A 14,081-nucleotide genomic window follows, 5' to 3' on the forward strand; every position below is an offset into this window, starting at 1 on the left:
TGCACCATGTCACAAAGCTCAAATCATTTCAAATTGGTTTCTTGAACATGACAATGAGTTCACTGTACTAAAATGGCCCCCACAGTCACCAGATCTCAACGCAATAGAGCATCTTTGGGATGTGGTGGAACGGGAGCTTCGTGCCCTGGATGTGCATCCCACAAATCTCCATCAACTGCAAGATGCTATCCTATCAATATGGGCCAACATTTCTAAAGAATGCTTTCAGCACCTTGTTGAATCAATGCCACGTAGAATTAAGGCAGTTCTGAAGGCGAAAGGGGGTCAAACACAGTATTAGTATGGTGTTCCTAATAATCCTTTAGGTGAGTGTATCTCTTAATGTTGATAAGACTAAAGAGATGATTGTTGACTTCAGGAGAACCCAAGCGGACCACTCACCACTGCACATCAATGGAACAAATGTGTAAAGAGTCAAAAGCTCCAAGTTTCTTGGTGTGCATATGACAGAGGACCTCTCCTGAACTCTTAATACCACCTGCCTAGTCAAGAAGGCCCAGCAGCTTGTCTACTTTATGCGGAGGCTGAAGAGAGCCAAACTTTCTCCTCCCATTCTCACCTCCTTCTACAGAGGGTTGATAGAGAGCATCCTAACTGTTTTACTTTGTGGTACGGGAACTGCACAGCCTCTGACCGCAAGACTCTACAGCGAATTGTGAGGACAGCGGAAAAGATCATCAGGATCTCTTTACCCACCATAGATACCTCATTCAACAACCACTGCATCCGCAGAGCCATCCATATTTGCGGAAGACCCCTTCACCTCTTTCATGGACTCTTCACCCTTCTGCCATCTGGCAGAAGGTACAGGAGTGTCCGTGTCACCACTAGCAGACTTTGCAACAGTTTTTTCCCTGAGGCAGTCAGATTACTCAACACCCGGCTGCCTCCCAATACTTATCTGGGTTAGTCTGCTATGCCATAAAATAACTATAGTCCATGTTTACATGATTACAATTTACAGTCCATATTCAGTGTATCTGTTTTTCGAGAATATTTGTTTTGTACATTTTTTTTTTTGTAATTGTTGTTCATTGTGTATTTGCACTGTATTTATATACAGTATATATGCAATATTTATCTTTGACACATTATATGGTGTGCAGAAAACAGAACTATTTCTATATGCTATTTCTCGACATCAAAGTTTTATCTAGTCTGTTATATTTCTGTTCATATTTTTTGAGCAGAAATATTTGCATAAATGTTTTTTTTTTTTCTACAGCTGCAGAATCTTCTGGACACATACTACCCTATAGAGATCGATCCCATATGCTCCGTGGAAGAGAAGTTACCACTCATGGTTGAATGGTAAGACACATCTACTCATTACACAGCTAAGCTCTCAACAACAAACAGGAGTGCCTGTGATTTTCATTTTTCAACATATTGGCCACATCTATGGGGAGACATCTAGTAAAACAATTGTTTATACAAATTATGTTGTTTGTATAAGAATTTGAATGAATAATAGGTAGGCCTATGTATATTACGTACTCTGTACTAGTGTTGCTTTCGTCAACGAAAATTATGACGAAATATTGTCGTCAACGAACCGTTATCACCTGACGAAAACGAGACGAGACTAGACGTAAATGCATGGTCATGTGACGATGACTAAAATACATGTATAATGCAATATCGTTGACGAATAAAAACGAGACTAAATGTGGTTTAAAAAATAAAAACTATGCTAAAATGTCTCTTCATTTTCGTTGACCAAAACGAGACGAGACGAAATGTAACGTCACGACGAATGAGAGAGTTGTGCGTGAACCCATAGCTTTGTCGGCTTTAAATTCTGGATTGCGATCTGGTCACCCGATTATCAGCGAATTTAACCATATATTACTCCATTAGTTATTCTATTAAAATGTCTCATTGATATATTTGACACATTCATAATCATTACTTTTGCTGGTTCTTTGTGACAGCTGTTATGTGCGTTATTGGCAGCGTCTCTTGTTACATGAACACGTCACCGCATTAGCGCCAGAACATGGAGATTTTATTTTAGAGTATAATCGCACAACCTATTCGATATTTTATAATTAAATAAACTAATCGAATATCCAAAAATCGTGACTCATCCCTGCATGGAATCTCTTGTTTCTTTTCCCAAATCTTCACTCACGTGTCACGTCTCACCCATTTTCTAAAGGTAGCCTATTATAAACGTTTCTTGGTTCACTTTTAATTAAGCCTATTATATTCGTATTCTTTACTGTGGTAAAGTAGAAAAACGCTGTAGGACAGATAGCCTACATTTGTACTTGCATGTCAAATTCTTTTTAACACAGTTTGTGCTTGTTATATTAGACATTGGGCGCGAGTTTAGTTGTAAAGCGCGTTTGACACGTGTGGGTGATTTTTAGTTTCACTTTCTCTGGCAGCGCAATCTCAAACACAGCCTAAATATCTTGCCCTTGTGGAGGATAAAATTCGCTCTTCAAACCAATTTACATCAAGTAGAAAACACGAAGATATCATAAAGAGATCGATATCTTCGTGTTTTCCTGCTCGTGTCCCACATCCCGCTCAAAGCGCAGAGTGCATCGCGTCTTTGTGTGGAAATATAAAACGAGTTTTTTTTTTTTTTTTATAACCCCCCGAATATTAAAATTTAATATTATTTTTTAATAATAATACCGCGGTGGTAAAAAAAACCTGCCACCGTCACAGCCCTAAATATAGGCCTACTAAATAGCCTATAATAAGATAGCCTTGTTTGAAATTATATATTGACTGGGTTAAATAGAATCGCATTACTAAAAAGAGACTAAAATACAATTTTCATTGACTAAAACTAGACTAAAATGTCATCAGTTTTCGTCGACTAAAACTAGACTAAAATGTCATCAGTTTTCGTTGACTAAAACTAGACTAAAATGTCATCAGTTTTCGTCGACTAAAACTTGACTAGACTAAAAAGAGTATGAATGTGACTAAAACTAATAAAAACTAAAATGACAGCCTGACACAAAGACTAGACTAAAACTAAAATTAAAACAGGCCGCCAAAAACAACACTACTCTGTACGTGCTGGTTACACATGCACATTGATTTCTTTTTGCACTAATTTTGTCCACAAGGTGGCAACAGTGTGTTAAATAATAAGGTAGTCAAAGAAAAACTCAATAAACAGAAGAGACAAGCATGTGCAAGCTACAACAGTGGATGGCTAAGTGGATGAGAGATTATGTGAGGAGGTTAGAAAGTACTCATATTTGTATAACTCTAGCCTAAATTATTATAAAGATGTGTATATGGGTTATAACCTGTTACAAGAGTTTGTTTTGTTGTTATTCTTTTTTGTTATCAAAGTTGATTCTCACAAATAATTTAGAGAATAGCTCTAGGGGGTTTCAGACCTTTTTTGAGTCAGGGACCCCTTACAGGGTAGAACATTTTCCAAGGACCCCCTCATAATTATAACTGTAATTAAACCCAGTTAATGTGGGTGAGAGTAATGAACATAATATGCTAGATTTGTTGGTGGAAACGGTCACCATTGTAAATCTACTTTTTAACAATAGGCTACAACTCAATTTTATTAGGCCTGTTTTTGAGAGAAAAAACACAAATTAATACTGGTAAATGAAACATTCTAAACACTGTAAACATTTGTTTTACTTCCAATCACTCTAAATCCTTTAAATTTAATGGTAGGCCTATTCAGAACAGATATATATGATAAATATATATTATATATATAGATAAAAATATGTATATGTATGTATAAAATAAAAATAAATTATAGTGTCATTCATTACAAACAACATTTATTTTAAATGCCAAGCCTATAATAAACTTGGGCCTTTTTAAAATCGAAACTGAGCCCTGTAGTGGGTTCACGTACCTCTCATTTGGCACGAATCGTAAGTCGCAGTGTAACATTTGGTTGCTAAACTATTATTTAAGATAAGATAATGTACTTAAGAAATGTAATTCTGTAATAGCTTTTGTCCTAAATGAGGTTGTAACTGAAATTGCCATGGTTACCAAACAGATAAGATAGGATTCTAAAGTTAGGATCTTTCTGTAATATGCTCCGAGATGAACAAATGATTAAACTCAGTTTGCTGAATATCAGATCCCTTTCTATAAAAGCACTTATTTTAAATTATATAATCACAGATCATAACCGAGATGTGCTGTGTTTGACAGAAACCTGGCTAAAACCAGACAGTTACATTACTTTAAATGAGTCTTTTTTTTTTCTTTCTTTTTTTTTACAGATTGGGCTTTGGTCGGACTCGGGCTCATTTAGCTTTTCTCCTTTCATCGTGCCCATAATATACGTGCAGAGCGCAGGCTACTGTATGAAATAGTTATATTGATAATATTATAAATATGCAACGCAATATGCGATCACGTGAGTAACGCGACGCGCGTGCAATGCATTAGGTCAGGGGTTTTCAAAGTGGGGGCCGCCAGGGGGCGCCAGGGGGGCCGCAGCAAGTTGGGAAAAAAAAAGTTAAAAAACGTTAAAAAATAAATATTTGCTAATATGAGTATTGTTATGAAAAAACATTATAATAATTTGTTGCATAGCCTATCTGATATCTGATTGATCGGCTAGTGACAAGAATTGGCCGATTTTCACGTGATTTTCAGTCTGACATATGCCGATTCAAATGCACTCGGGCGCCGCATGAATAACATCGCGCAACATCAACATCACACATGCACACAGAACGCACATGTAGGAAACCTTGTGAATTACGGCCGTTTCAGATCGCGAGCGGCGCGTGAGCAGCGCGAATTTCTTTCGGCGTGCATGTTCAGTGAGTGCATTCACACCGCGAGCTGGAGCAGCGCGTGAGCGTCAAGCAGGAGCGTCGCATGAGCAGCAGTGAAGCGGAGGGTTTCGAAGCCGAGTCTATTTTTGTAGCGCTGCTCACGCTCAGTTAAAGTGAAAGCACACTTTTGATGGACAAAATAAATATGATTTCACTCAAAAAAATGCACATAATTTGCATGTATAGTGTGTTTTAACAAGGAGTAGGCTATGTCAGAAAAGAAAATGAAGACAAAAATATTTATAGAGAATGTATCCATTTAAACTTGTTTTTATTAACCAGTTTGGGTAAAAGTGGTGTTTTATTTTATATATATATATATATATATATATATATATATATATATATATATATATATATAGAAAATAAATATTTGTGTGTGCTGTAAAGTGGTTAGAAAAAATGAAATCAGAATCGGCTTAAATCTGTATCGGCAGGTCAAACTCAATGAAAAATCGGAATCTGCCTTGAAAATTGTAATCGGTGCATCTCATCTTTCTGATTGGCTGGTATCAAACACCATCACATAATCTGATGTTCACCTAGATGTTTCATTTATTTATTTCTACATGTGCCGTGCCGTAGTATTGTCGATGGGTTCAATACGGGGGGCCTTGGCCAGAACCTAGTGGTATTTGGGGGGCCTTGGCATGGAAAAGTTTGGGAACCCCTGCATTAGGTGACAGTTGACCATGCAGAGCATCAGGGAGATGTTGGTGTTGGAGTGTAAGGAGTTACTAAAAGTTCCCAATACTTAAGGAAAAGCTGCATTTTGAAAGAGTTTTGATTTGATTACCGAGCCTGAAGCCTTCAACAGTGGATGCTATTCTTTTTCTTCACAACACTCGCGAATAAACAGTGAATGAGCCTACTCAGTTCAACAGATTTTTTTTTCTTTATTATATTTTTATTATTTAACATTAGCCAGTTGGCGAAGAGTTCTTTGAAACGTTGTTCTTCAGTAAAGTTACTTGACATCAAAAAAAGGTAGGCCGTAAATCTTTATTTACTGCTGGATCACATTTGGCTATATAATATTCTCTACTGCATGCTTATGCTTCTCCGTAATTGACAGTCTGTATTAATATTTGTGGGCATAATTGTCGGTGGTGGTAGTTATGTTTGAGGCCTATAATAAAATTTTACCTAGTAGCGTGTGTAGTGTGTGCGTCTAGCAGAGACAGCGCGCATCAGAGAGCGCGCGTCAGAGAGAGGTCAAAGTGATATTGATGTTGGTCTCGGGTCGGGTTCGGGCTGAAAAATTGCAGATGTTTTCGGGCTGTGGCCGGATTAGGGCTTGAACACCACGGGCCAGGTCTCGGTTAGGGCTGGATGTTTTGCCCCGTGCAGGGCTCTAGGCAGTATGCTAGCTGGAGCCGTTTACCTCCAGTCTTTGTGCTAAGCTAGGCTAGCGGTGGGTGCGTCAGACAGAGTTACGGCACACACGGAGATGAAAATGGTATGTATGGACTTATCTAACTCTGGGGGATACGGTGAATAAGCTAAAGTCCCAAAAAGTCAGCATGTTCCTTTAAACCTCTCATTAAAAAAACACAACTTGATCCTAGAGAATTAGTTCATTACAAAACGATCTTGAATCTCCCTTTTCTGTCAAAAATACTAGAAAAGGCAGTCTCCTCACAACTATGTTCCTTTTAAGAAAGAAATGATATCTGCAAGGATTTCCAGTCAGGATTTAGACCCACTGAGACTGCTCTCATTAGAGTTGCAAATGATTTTCTCATTTTCATCCGATCATGGTTGTATCTCGCTATTAGTGTTACTGGATCTTAGTGCTGCATTTGGTACTATCGACCACAACATTCTTTTTAATAGGCTTAAAAATGATGTTGCCATTAGTGGAATTGCATTGGCATGGTTTAAATCATACTCATCTGTCCATTATCAGTTTGTAACAGTAAATTAAGATGTGTCATATCTAAGGCTGCAACTAATTATAATTTTGATAATCAATTAATGTGTCGATGTGTCGGATGAAACATTGTTATACATTAAGGGCCCTATTTTAACGATCTGAAACGCAAGTATCAAACGTGAAACGCAAGTAATTTTGTGGGCGGATCTCGGTGGGCAAATCTAAAATGGTTTGGTCTGAAGTAGCTACATTACTCATAGGTGTGGTTTGGGCATAACGTGAAATAAACCAATCAGAGCATCATCTCACATTCCCTTTGAAAGCAGGCGCGCATGTTACATGGCAGATTGCTATTATAATGGCGGATTTGCCAGGCGCACGCCAGGAGCGGTTCTCATCAGGGCCGTAAAAGACAGAGAAGTTAAATTTTATGGGGATGGGAGAAACCCACCCAAATAAGCTTCGGTTAAACAGGCGTATAATAATTTGGGTAAATGTGTTAGCTAGATTTATGCCTATTTTTTCACATCTTCATGGACACCACAATGATTTCCCTCATGTGGAATATTTTCTTTGTAATTATGTATGGTTTGCAAAAAAAAACCTGCTGCGTCTGTGTAGATGAGAGAAGCAAAGTGTATGCGCGTTGTGCACACGCTACATTATGGCCAAGCATGCGCCCTTAATAAATAATGCGCCACTGACTTTTGACTAGGTTTTTCCTGGTCTGTGGCAGAATTGTTTTCTGGAACTGCAAAATAGCACCAGGGAACGTTTGCGCCGGAACACGCCGCCTCTTTTCGCTGTAGCAACAATGAGTTATTTTAAGGGAATTAGCAACTCAAATGAGGGGTAATATTCACAAGATGATGAATATGTATATATATATTGCATACACAAATTAACTTATCCCAAATAGGGAATAGTCTAAGCCTCACCGTATATGAATAATTAACACAATTGCTCGTAGTAAATATTCATATAGGTCGGTACAATTGTATCAATTGTAAGGGCAAATTTCATGTAATTCGAATTTAGTTATTGCGCAATCTGTCCATTTAGCGAACTGTATACGCGACTTCCTTATCAGAATCTACAGGCCTGTAAACAACGACAATAACCTTCCTCTGGCCACAAGGAATGATATTTTCGTGTAAGGCACTTTTAGATATCTCAATAGTTAAACCAAGTAGAGCCTTGTAGCTTAAATCATATTTTCAGGGACTTCAAATGATGGAGCAATGAAACAGATTCAATTCAAAGATTATGGAGTTTAATAAAACAACTAAGGATTACGTATACTACTTAAAACACGCAGGAGTAAATATGCATAACAAAACAACAATACAAAAATGATGATCATACGAAATATTGGAGAGAGAGAGAAGAGAGAGAGGGAGAGAGAGAGAAAGTAAGTGAGTGAGAGAGAGAGAGTAAGTGAGAGAGAGAGAGTAAGTGAGTGAGAGAGAGAGAGAGAGAGAGATTTTCTCAGGACATAAACAGTTCAAACAGTTACTTCAAAAAGAGACCCAAAGGCTTCAGGAAGTTCTAGACAACCTTAAAACAGCATTTTCTTTTCAGATTTGCGATATTAAAGCGGTAACATTACTTGCTTTTTATGGCCCCTTTTTGTGCAGCTGGTTTGAAAAGATGCTTAGGCCGCGTGTCCGATGTTCCTTCCGTTCGGAGTAGATGATGCGATAGACTCAGCGGCAGCACGTTCAAAGATGACTAATCGTGAATTCGTTTCGTTCGTGAATACACTGAACGAAGGACAAAATATCAAACTGAGGTAGATAAAAGAAAAGACTTAGATTAAAAACGAAATTAGAAAGTAAACGAAGAACTCCGGCTGGAGTTCGTAGCGAAGAAATGGATCTCTCTCTGGCGTTGAAAACTGCATAGAGGAGAGTGTGGCGCCGTGTTTTGAAGGAGCTAAAGTCACGCCTTCTCACGTGTATGAGCCAATCATTTGGGCGGACGCATGGCGGTAAAACTCCTTTTGTTCACGAAGTACATGCCCTCTGGGACGATGTGCAGACGAGACAGAATTTGGTCATAATACACTTATAAACTGTTATTAATGAAAGACATGCATCATTTGGTACTTTATGTTAAGGATTCGACATCGTCGGGTTTTTCTGATTAAAACAATACCACGAATGATAATTCTGTGAGCTAATAACAAGACGATACATGATTCTTCGTGATTAAACGCATATCAAATTGATTATATATATCATAACGCTTATAGTCATAGTAATTTGTGTATGGGGACCATGAAACTAGCCTGGGTTTCCCCATGCTGCCTTGAGCGCAGCACGATTTTATTCACGCTGCTAGGCAGCCTGGATACCATGGACCAGATTTTCGCCTCAGCTAGGGAACCAATCACAGAACGGGGAGGGAGCAGCAAGACGATGACGACATCTATGCGACACACCGAAGCAGTTTGTTTATATCTATGGATCCAACATGACAGACGTAAAAATATATGCATATTTTTAGGAACACATCTACAAAAATATGCCTGTATTTCAAGTTGATAAAATAATTTAAAATCCACATCAGTTTATTTGTGCCCACGCGCCACGCCCTCCCAGGATCTATAACGTTACCTAGGCTACTTTCATTTTTAAAAAGTCTTCATAACCTGTCTTCATAATGATCTGCTTGCAGTCGTCAAGATAGATGCTGAGGAGTTGAAGAAAAGAATAGCTACTGTCGACAATACGTCATCAAAAATCAAGTCCAGTGTGTGGGAGAAATTTGGAGTTATCTGAAGAAAATATTGTGAAAGGCTTTGCTGCAAACATTTTCGTGTTGGATAGTCGCAAATGTGGAACTTCATCCCTGAGGAAGCACGCAGATAACTGTGGTAACAAAGCAGTTCTATCGAACGGTATTTTTCATATTTAACTCTGTTAAGTTTGTGTGGTGTGCGGGGCGTGTTTGAACCCAAAATGGTCAGATGGAGGCTAGACGAAATTGCGTGGCATATAGTGTTGTAGCCGCGTCTGTTCGATTGGTAAAATGTTATAAGGCTACTCAGTTTTGTGGTAACGTTAGCCATGTTCTTCGTGTATCGGCCTTTTGACAGCTTCGGCTGAAGTTGTCCTTGTCGTGCAATAACTTCTGTATGACCTGGCAATAAACATTTTTGTAAGTGTGTCTATAATGTGATAGTCTAAACTGATTTTATTTCGGGTGCGGGTCAGGTGTCGGTTCTATTTTAAGCGGGTCGGGTGCAGATTTGAATTAGTGCTGCTGTGGGAAAACGGCCGGGTGCGGTTTGAAGCACTGCGGGTACGGACGGGTGCGGATTTACAAAATAGGTGTACACATAAATCTCTGACCCATCGACGTCTTTTTTGTTGAATATCTGTCGCTCTACATACGTCATCTGGTATAATTGAAACGATTGGCTATGAGCTACGTACAGGCGCATTTGATAGACATTTGTAGCGCCCAATAAACGGCTCTGGGCATTCGTAAACCACGCCTCAAATACGAGAAAATGCACATGTGGTTCCCAGACCACGTCTCAAAGAGAAAGAGGTCTGACGTTAGCCAGGCTACCATGAAACACAACAAGAAATACATTTCCACATTTCAATACATTTAAAATGGTACTTTTGAAACACACGTGGTCAGGGATGTGAGCGTGTTTCTATGTTGGTGTGTGTGTGTGTGTGTGTGTGTGTGTGTATGCAGAGTCATTCAAAGTTGAATCGCGTGGTGAACGATTGTTCTCCCCCCTCCTCGGGGAAGTTCATGTGTGTGTGTGTATGTGTGTGCGTATCTCTTGAATTAGCAGTCGTTGTTTTAAAGTGTCAGGCGACATGGGAGATCCCAGCGGGATCCCAAGGGATCTTTCGCCTTGCATGGTCACATGCTCAGCCGACGTAGTAAAACAGGATGCTCCTTTGTTGATTCAGGAAGAAAAGGGCTGTGTTTGCAAATTAGGATCCAGTAATTTAATCAAATGGCCAGACCATTTGCTGTGTGTCACAGTCCAAGAAGAACAGGGGTGTGTTTGTATACTAGAATCCAGTAATTTAATCAAGATAGCAGAACTGACCATCTGCTTTGTGTTACATCGCTGAACCGCCCCCGGGAGTGCAAGTTCATTCCCTAATTTACAGACTAATTTACAGACGTGCGTCTGTGGAGGGAAAAGTCCGCTGTGTGGAGGGAAAAGTCCGCTGTGCGTCGGGTGCAAAATAGGAATGATACATGCGTCAGTGTACAATGTCAATTGCGCTGGGTGCAAGATAGGGCCCTAAAAGTATTTGTTCAATTAAGAATACATTTTAATCCTTTTTTTAATTTATTTTTTATAATCCTTTAATTTTATTACATATTCTGCCCAATGCTGTCATACAACCAATGTATAATTTAAAACCTATGAAAACAAATATAGTGAATGCATCTGTATGTTGGCTATGCTGTACAAAATAAAATGGGTTAAAATACAAACATTACATTCTAAATCTAGACCTAAATATGACTGATTGCCATTTTAAAGCATAAATTAAAACTACTAAATTAAGAATTATAATAAACAAAAGCACAATATGTGAACTTGTACAAGGTATGAAGAATAAACACATTCACTCGTCTGAACATAGTAATTATATTACATTAATTGGCTATTCCAACAATAGTACCTACTGTTACTGCTCTAATAAATATGATTACTTGAAGAATTTTAATACTACACTTAATTTCTAACAAAACATATTTTTGCTAAATGTGTATTTTAGTCGGAATTATTGTACTCCTATTATACTGCGCCAAAGTCCCTATCAAGGAAAGTTTGTTCACTCGGTGGCAATATTTGCAACGTATCCAGACAGCTATTTTAGGCATCCAAGACCAAGTCCTATCTATTTAAATGGGGGAATCCTGAAATCTCAAAAACTGCTTGATGAACTCACAATTAAATAACATATTTCAAATCAGCAACAAAATCTAACATGAACTGTCCCAAAAATGTTGTTTCTTAAGCCCAATTTATACTTCTGCATCAAACTCACGCCGTAGTAGTGATGTTACGTTAGTGAACGAATCGTTCTTTTTGAACAAATCTTTTAGGTGAACGAATCGTTCTCGTTCACGTAATCCATTGACTCATATTTCTCGTTCACTGAAATCCCTCCCTCCACAGCAGCGCGGCGCTGTTAGCAGCCATGCACAGCTCAGTGAACCAGGTAGCTCTGTGGACTTTTTCAACCTGTCAAAGAATGACTAAACCTCGAGCCAATAGCCTTCGAGTATGAGATGTGACGGAGCATGTGATTTGTTGAATGTAGTGAACAAATACGCCCTTCACTGACCGTGACTGAGTTGCTTTTTGAGTCTGAACGAGAGAGAGGAGCTCTTCTCGTTCGTGAACGAGTTGAACAACTGGGACATGTCGTTCGTGAACGAAAATAACCAGTTGTTTGAACGATAATGATGGCAAACAGATAGACTTGTGTAGTTGGCATATTTGCATCAAAGAAAGAAATTTACAATTTACCATTGTAATGAAAACAGTTTAATAACGCAAGCTGATGGTTAAATGTAACAGACAAATGAACGTTGTCATTTTTTACTTGGTTTGAGCTAAGTGGGCGGGGGGCACTTGACATTTACTTGATTTAAATTTACACTACTCTTTACCTGCTTTTCTTATGTTTTATTTGTGTGTTTTAGACTTAGTTTTGTGGTATTTTGCACTTTGAACAATTTACTTGACTACTGTACAGTACTGGAAGCAGTGTTTTGTGTTCATGTTGTATTATTTATCAAAAATGAATTCATTACGTTTTATTAATGTCATGCACTTCTCTAAAAACTGTAAAAAAAAATATATATATATGTCAGTATTGGTTAGGTCTCATTTGCATAACGTCAGCAAATAGCATTTAAGTTCGGGCTGTGAATGGGTAAATGGTTGGATGAATCTATTGAACGAATACGCCCATCACTGAATGAGATCGTTGTTTTGAGTCTGAACGAGAGAGAGAATCTCATTCGTGAACGAATATGGAAGTAAAATAATGCCAAATGTTTTTGAAACAAAAAAGCCTGTTGAATTGCACTACTTGGAAAAAAAATAGGCATTGCATTAACCATGCTTGCATTTTAATGGAAAAAAAAAATGGATAAAAGCGTCTGCTAAATGATTAAATGTAGCCTAGTTGTAAAACTGGCTTGACATTGGACATTCGCACATTTAGGGACCGTCTCTAAAGTTGCATACAACATTGGCATACACGTTTCTAACTTCAATAGCAAACTTCAATTTATTTGAATAAATGATGCGTTTTATATGTCCAGCAGGGGAATCCTGAAGTATTGAGGGAAACCCCTAATAGCCTGCATTTAGAACATCACCACAATATAAAGTTAAGGCAACTAAACAACCAAGAGAAATATATGTCAACCTCAAAAATGTAACATTGGATTTGTACATCCGCATCGTGGAATAACATTGCATGTAGGCTACACAGGAAAAGTAACCGTGAAGACACTGAATTTAACATAAAACAGCCGTCATAATAATCACAAATACACTTACATTGCTGTAAATAAGTTTTATGAATGAATGGCTTGCTCTAACTGTTGCTGGTCTTCGTCAACAACACGCTTTTGCACCACCTGCTGGTGAGATCGACTAACAGCAGATGGAGAGTATGCTCGGTAATCTACTGCTTTTCCTGCAGTTCCTGGATGTCAACGTAGTATTTTCTGTCGAATTTGAACCACTGAATTTGTGGAAGCGAATTTTCAAAGCAAAATAAAATGGACCGGAAATTGCCTGTTGAATATTTTAGGTTGTATTTTTAAACAGTTTGAATATTTTGGAAGTGAAATATGAAAGGTGAATATGGATTATTGAATTTGTAATAATGAAAATGTGTTTGAAATGTTTTGAATTGAAATATTCACAGCTTAAATATCCAACCATGCTGAATTTCAGCCAATAAAAATGCAAGCCCTAAAAATACAATGCATTAAAATGCAAGCATGGTTAATGCAATGCATATTTTTACAAGTAGTGCAATTCAACAGGCTTTTTTGTTTCAAGAACATTTGGCATTATTTTACTTCCATAAACGAATTGAACGAACTGGTACATTTTGTTTGTGAATGAAATGAATGAGAGTACCGGGTAGATTGGTCATTTAGCATGTGATTCAATCTCATTCAGCAATCAGCAGAAAGCGGATGCAAAGCGCAGTTATAGGTATGCACATACGATTGTCTATATATTCATATTTAACATACAGAACATAACTCAACGTTTAATATAATCCCAGATTTATGAATGTGTAAATGTCTGACCAAACAATTAAAATGTTAATTATGCAAGAAAACCTTGTGCTTTGGTC

The 14,081-nt window shown here is 38.1% G+C and overlaps 1 protein-coding gene across 2 annotated transcripts in view; it reads left to right on the top strand.

Moving 5' to 3' along the window:
- Positions 1-14,081, top strand: part of LOC311093865 (cytosolic 5'-nucleotidase 3-like) — a 104,854-nt gene that overhangs the window by 58,993 nt on the left and 31,780 nt on the right. For both annotated transcript variants that reach the window (XM_084131491.1, XM_084131490.1), the window contains one exon: positions 1,247-1,332. In XM_084131491.1, the coding sequence (XP_083987617.1) occupies positions 1,247-1,332 (86 nt within the window). The remainder of the gene's footprint in view (positions 1-1,246; positions 1,333-14,081) is intronic.

Source organism: Abramis brama (genome assembly GCF_963993115.1).
Source record: "Abramis brama genome assembly, chromosome: 12".
Taxonomy (NCBI): Eukaryota; Metazoa; Chordata; class Actinopteri; order Cypriniformes; family Leuciscidae; genus Abramis; species Abramis brama.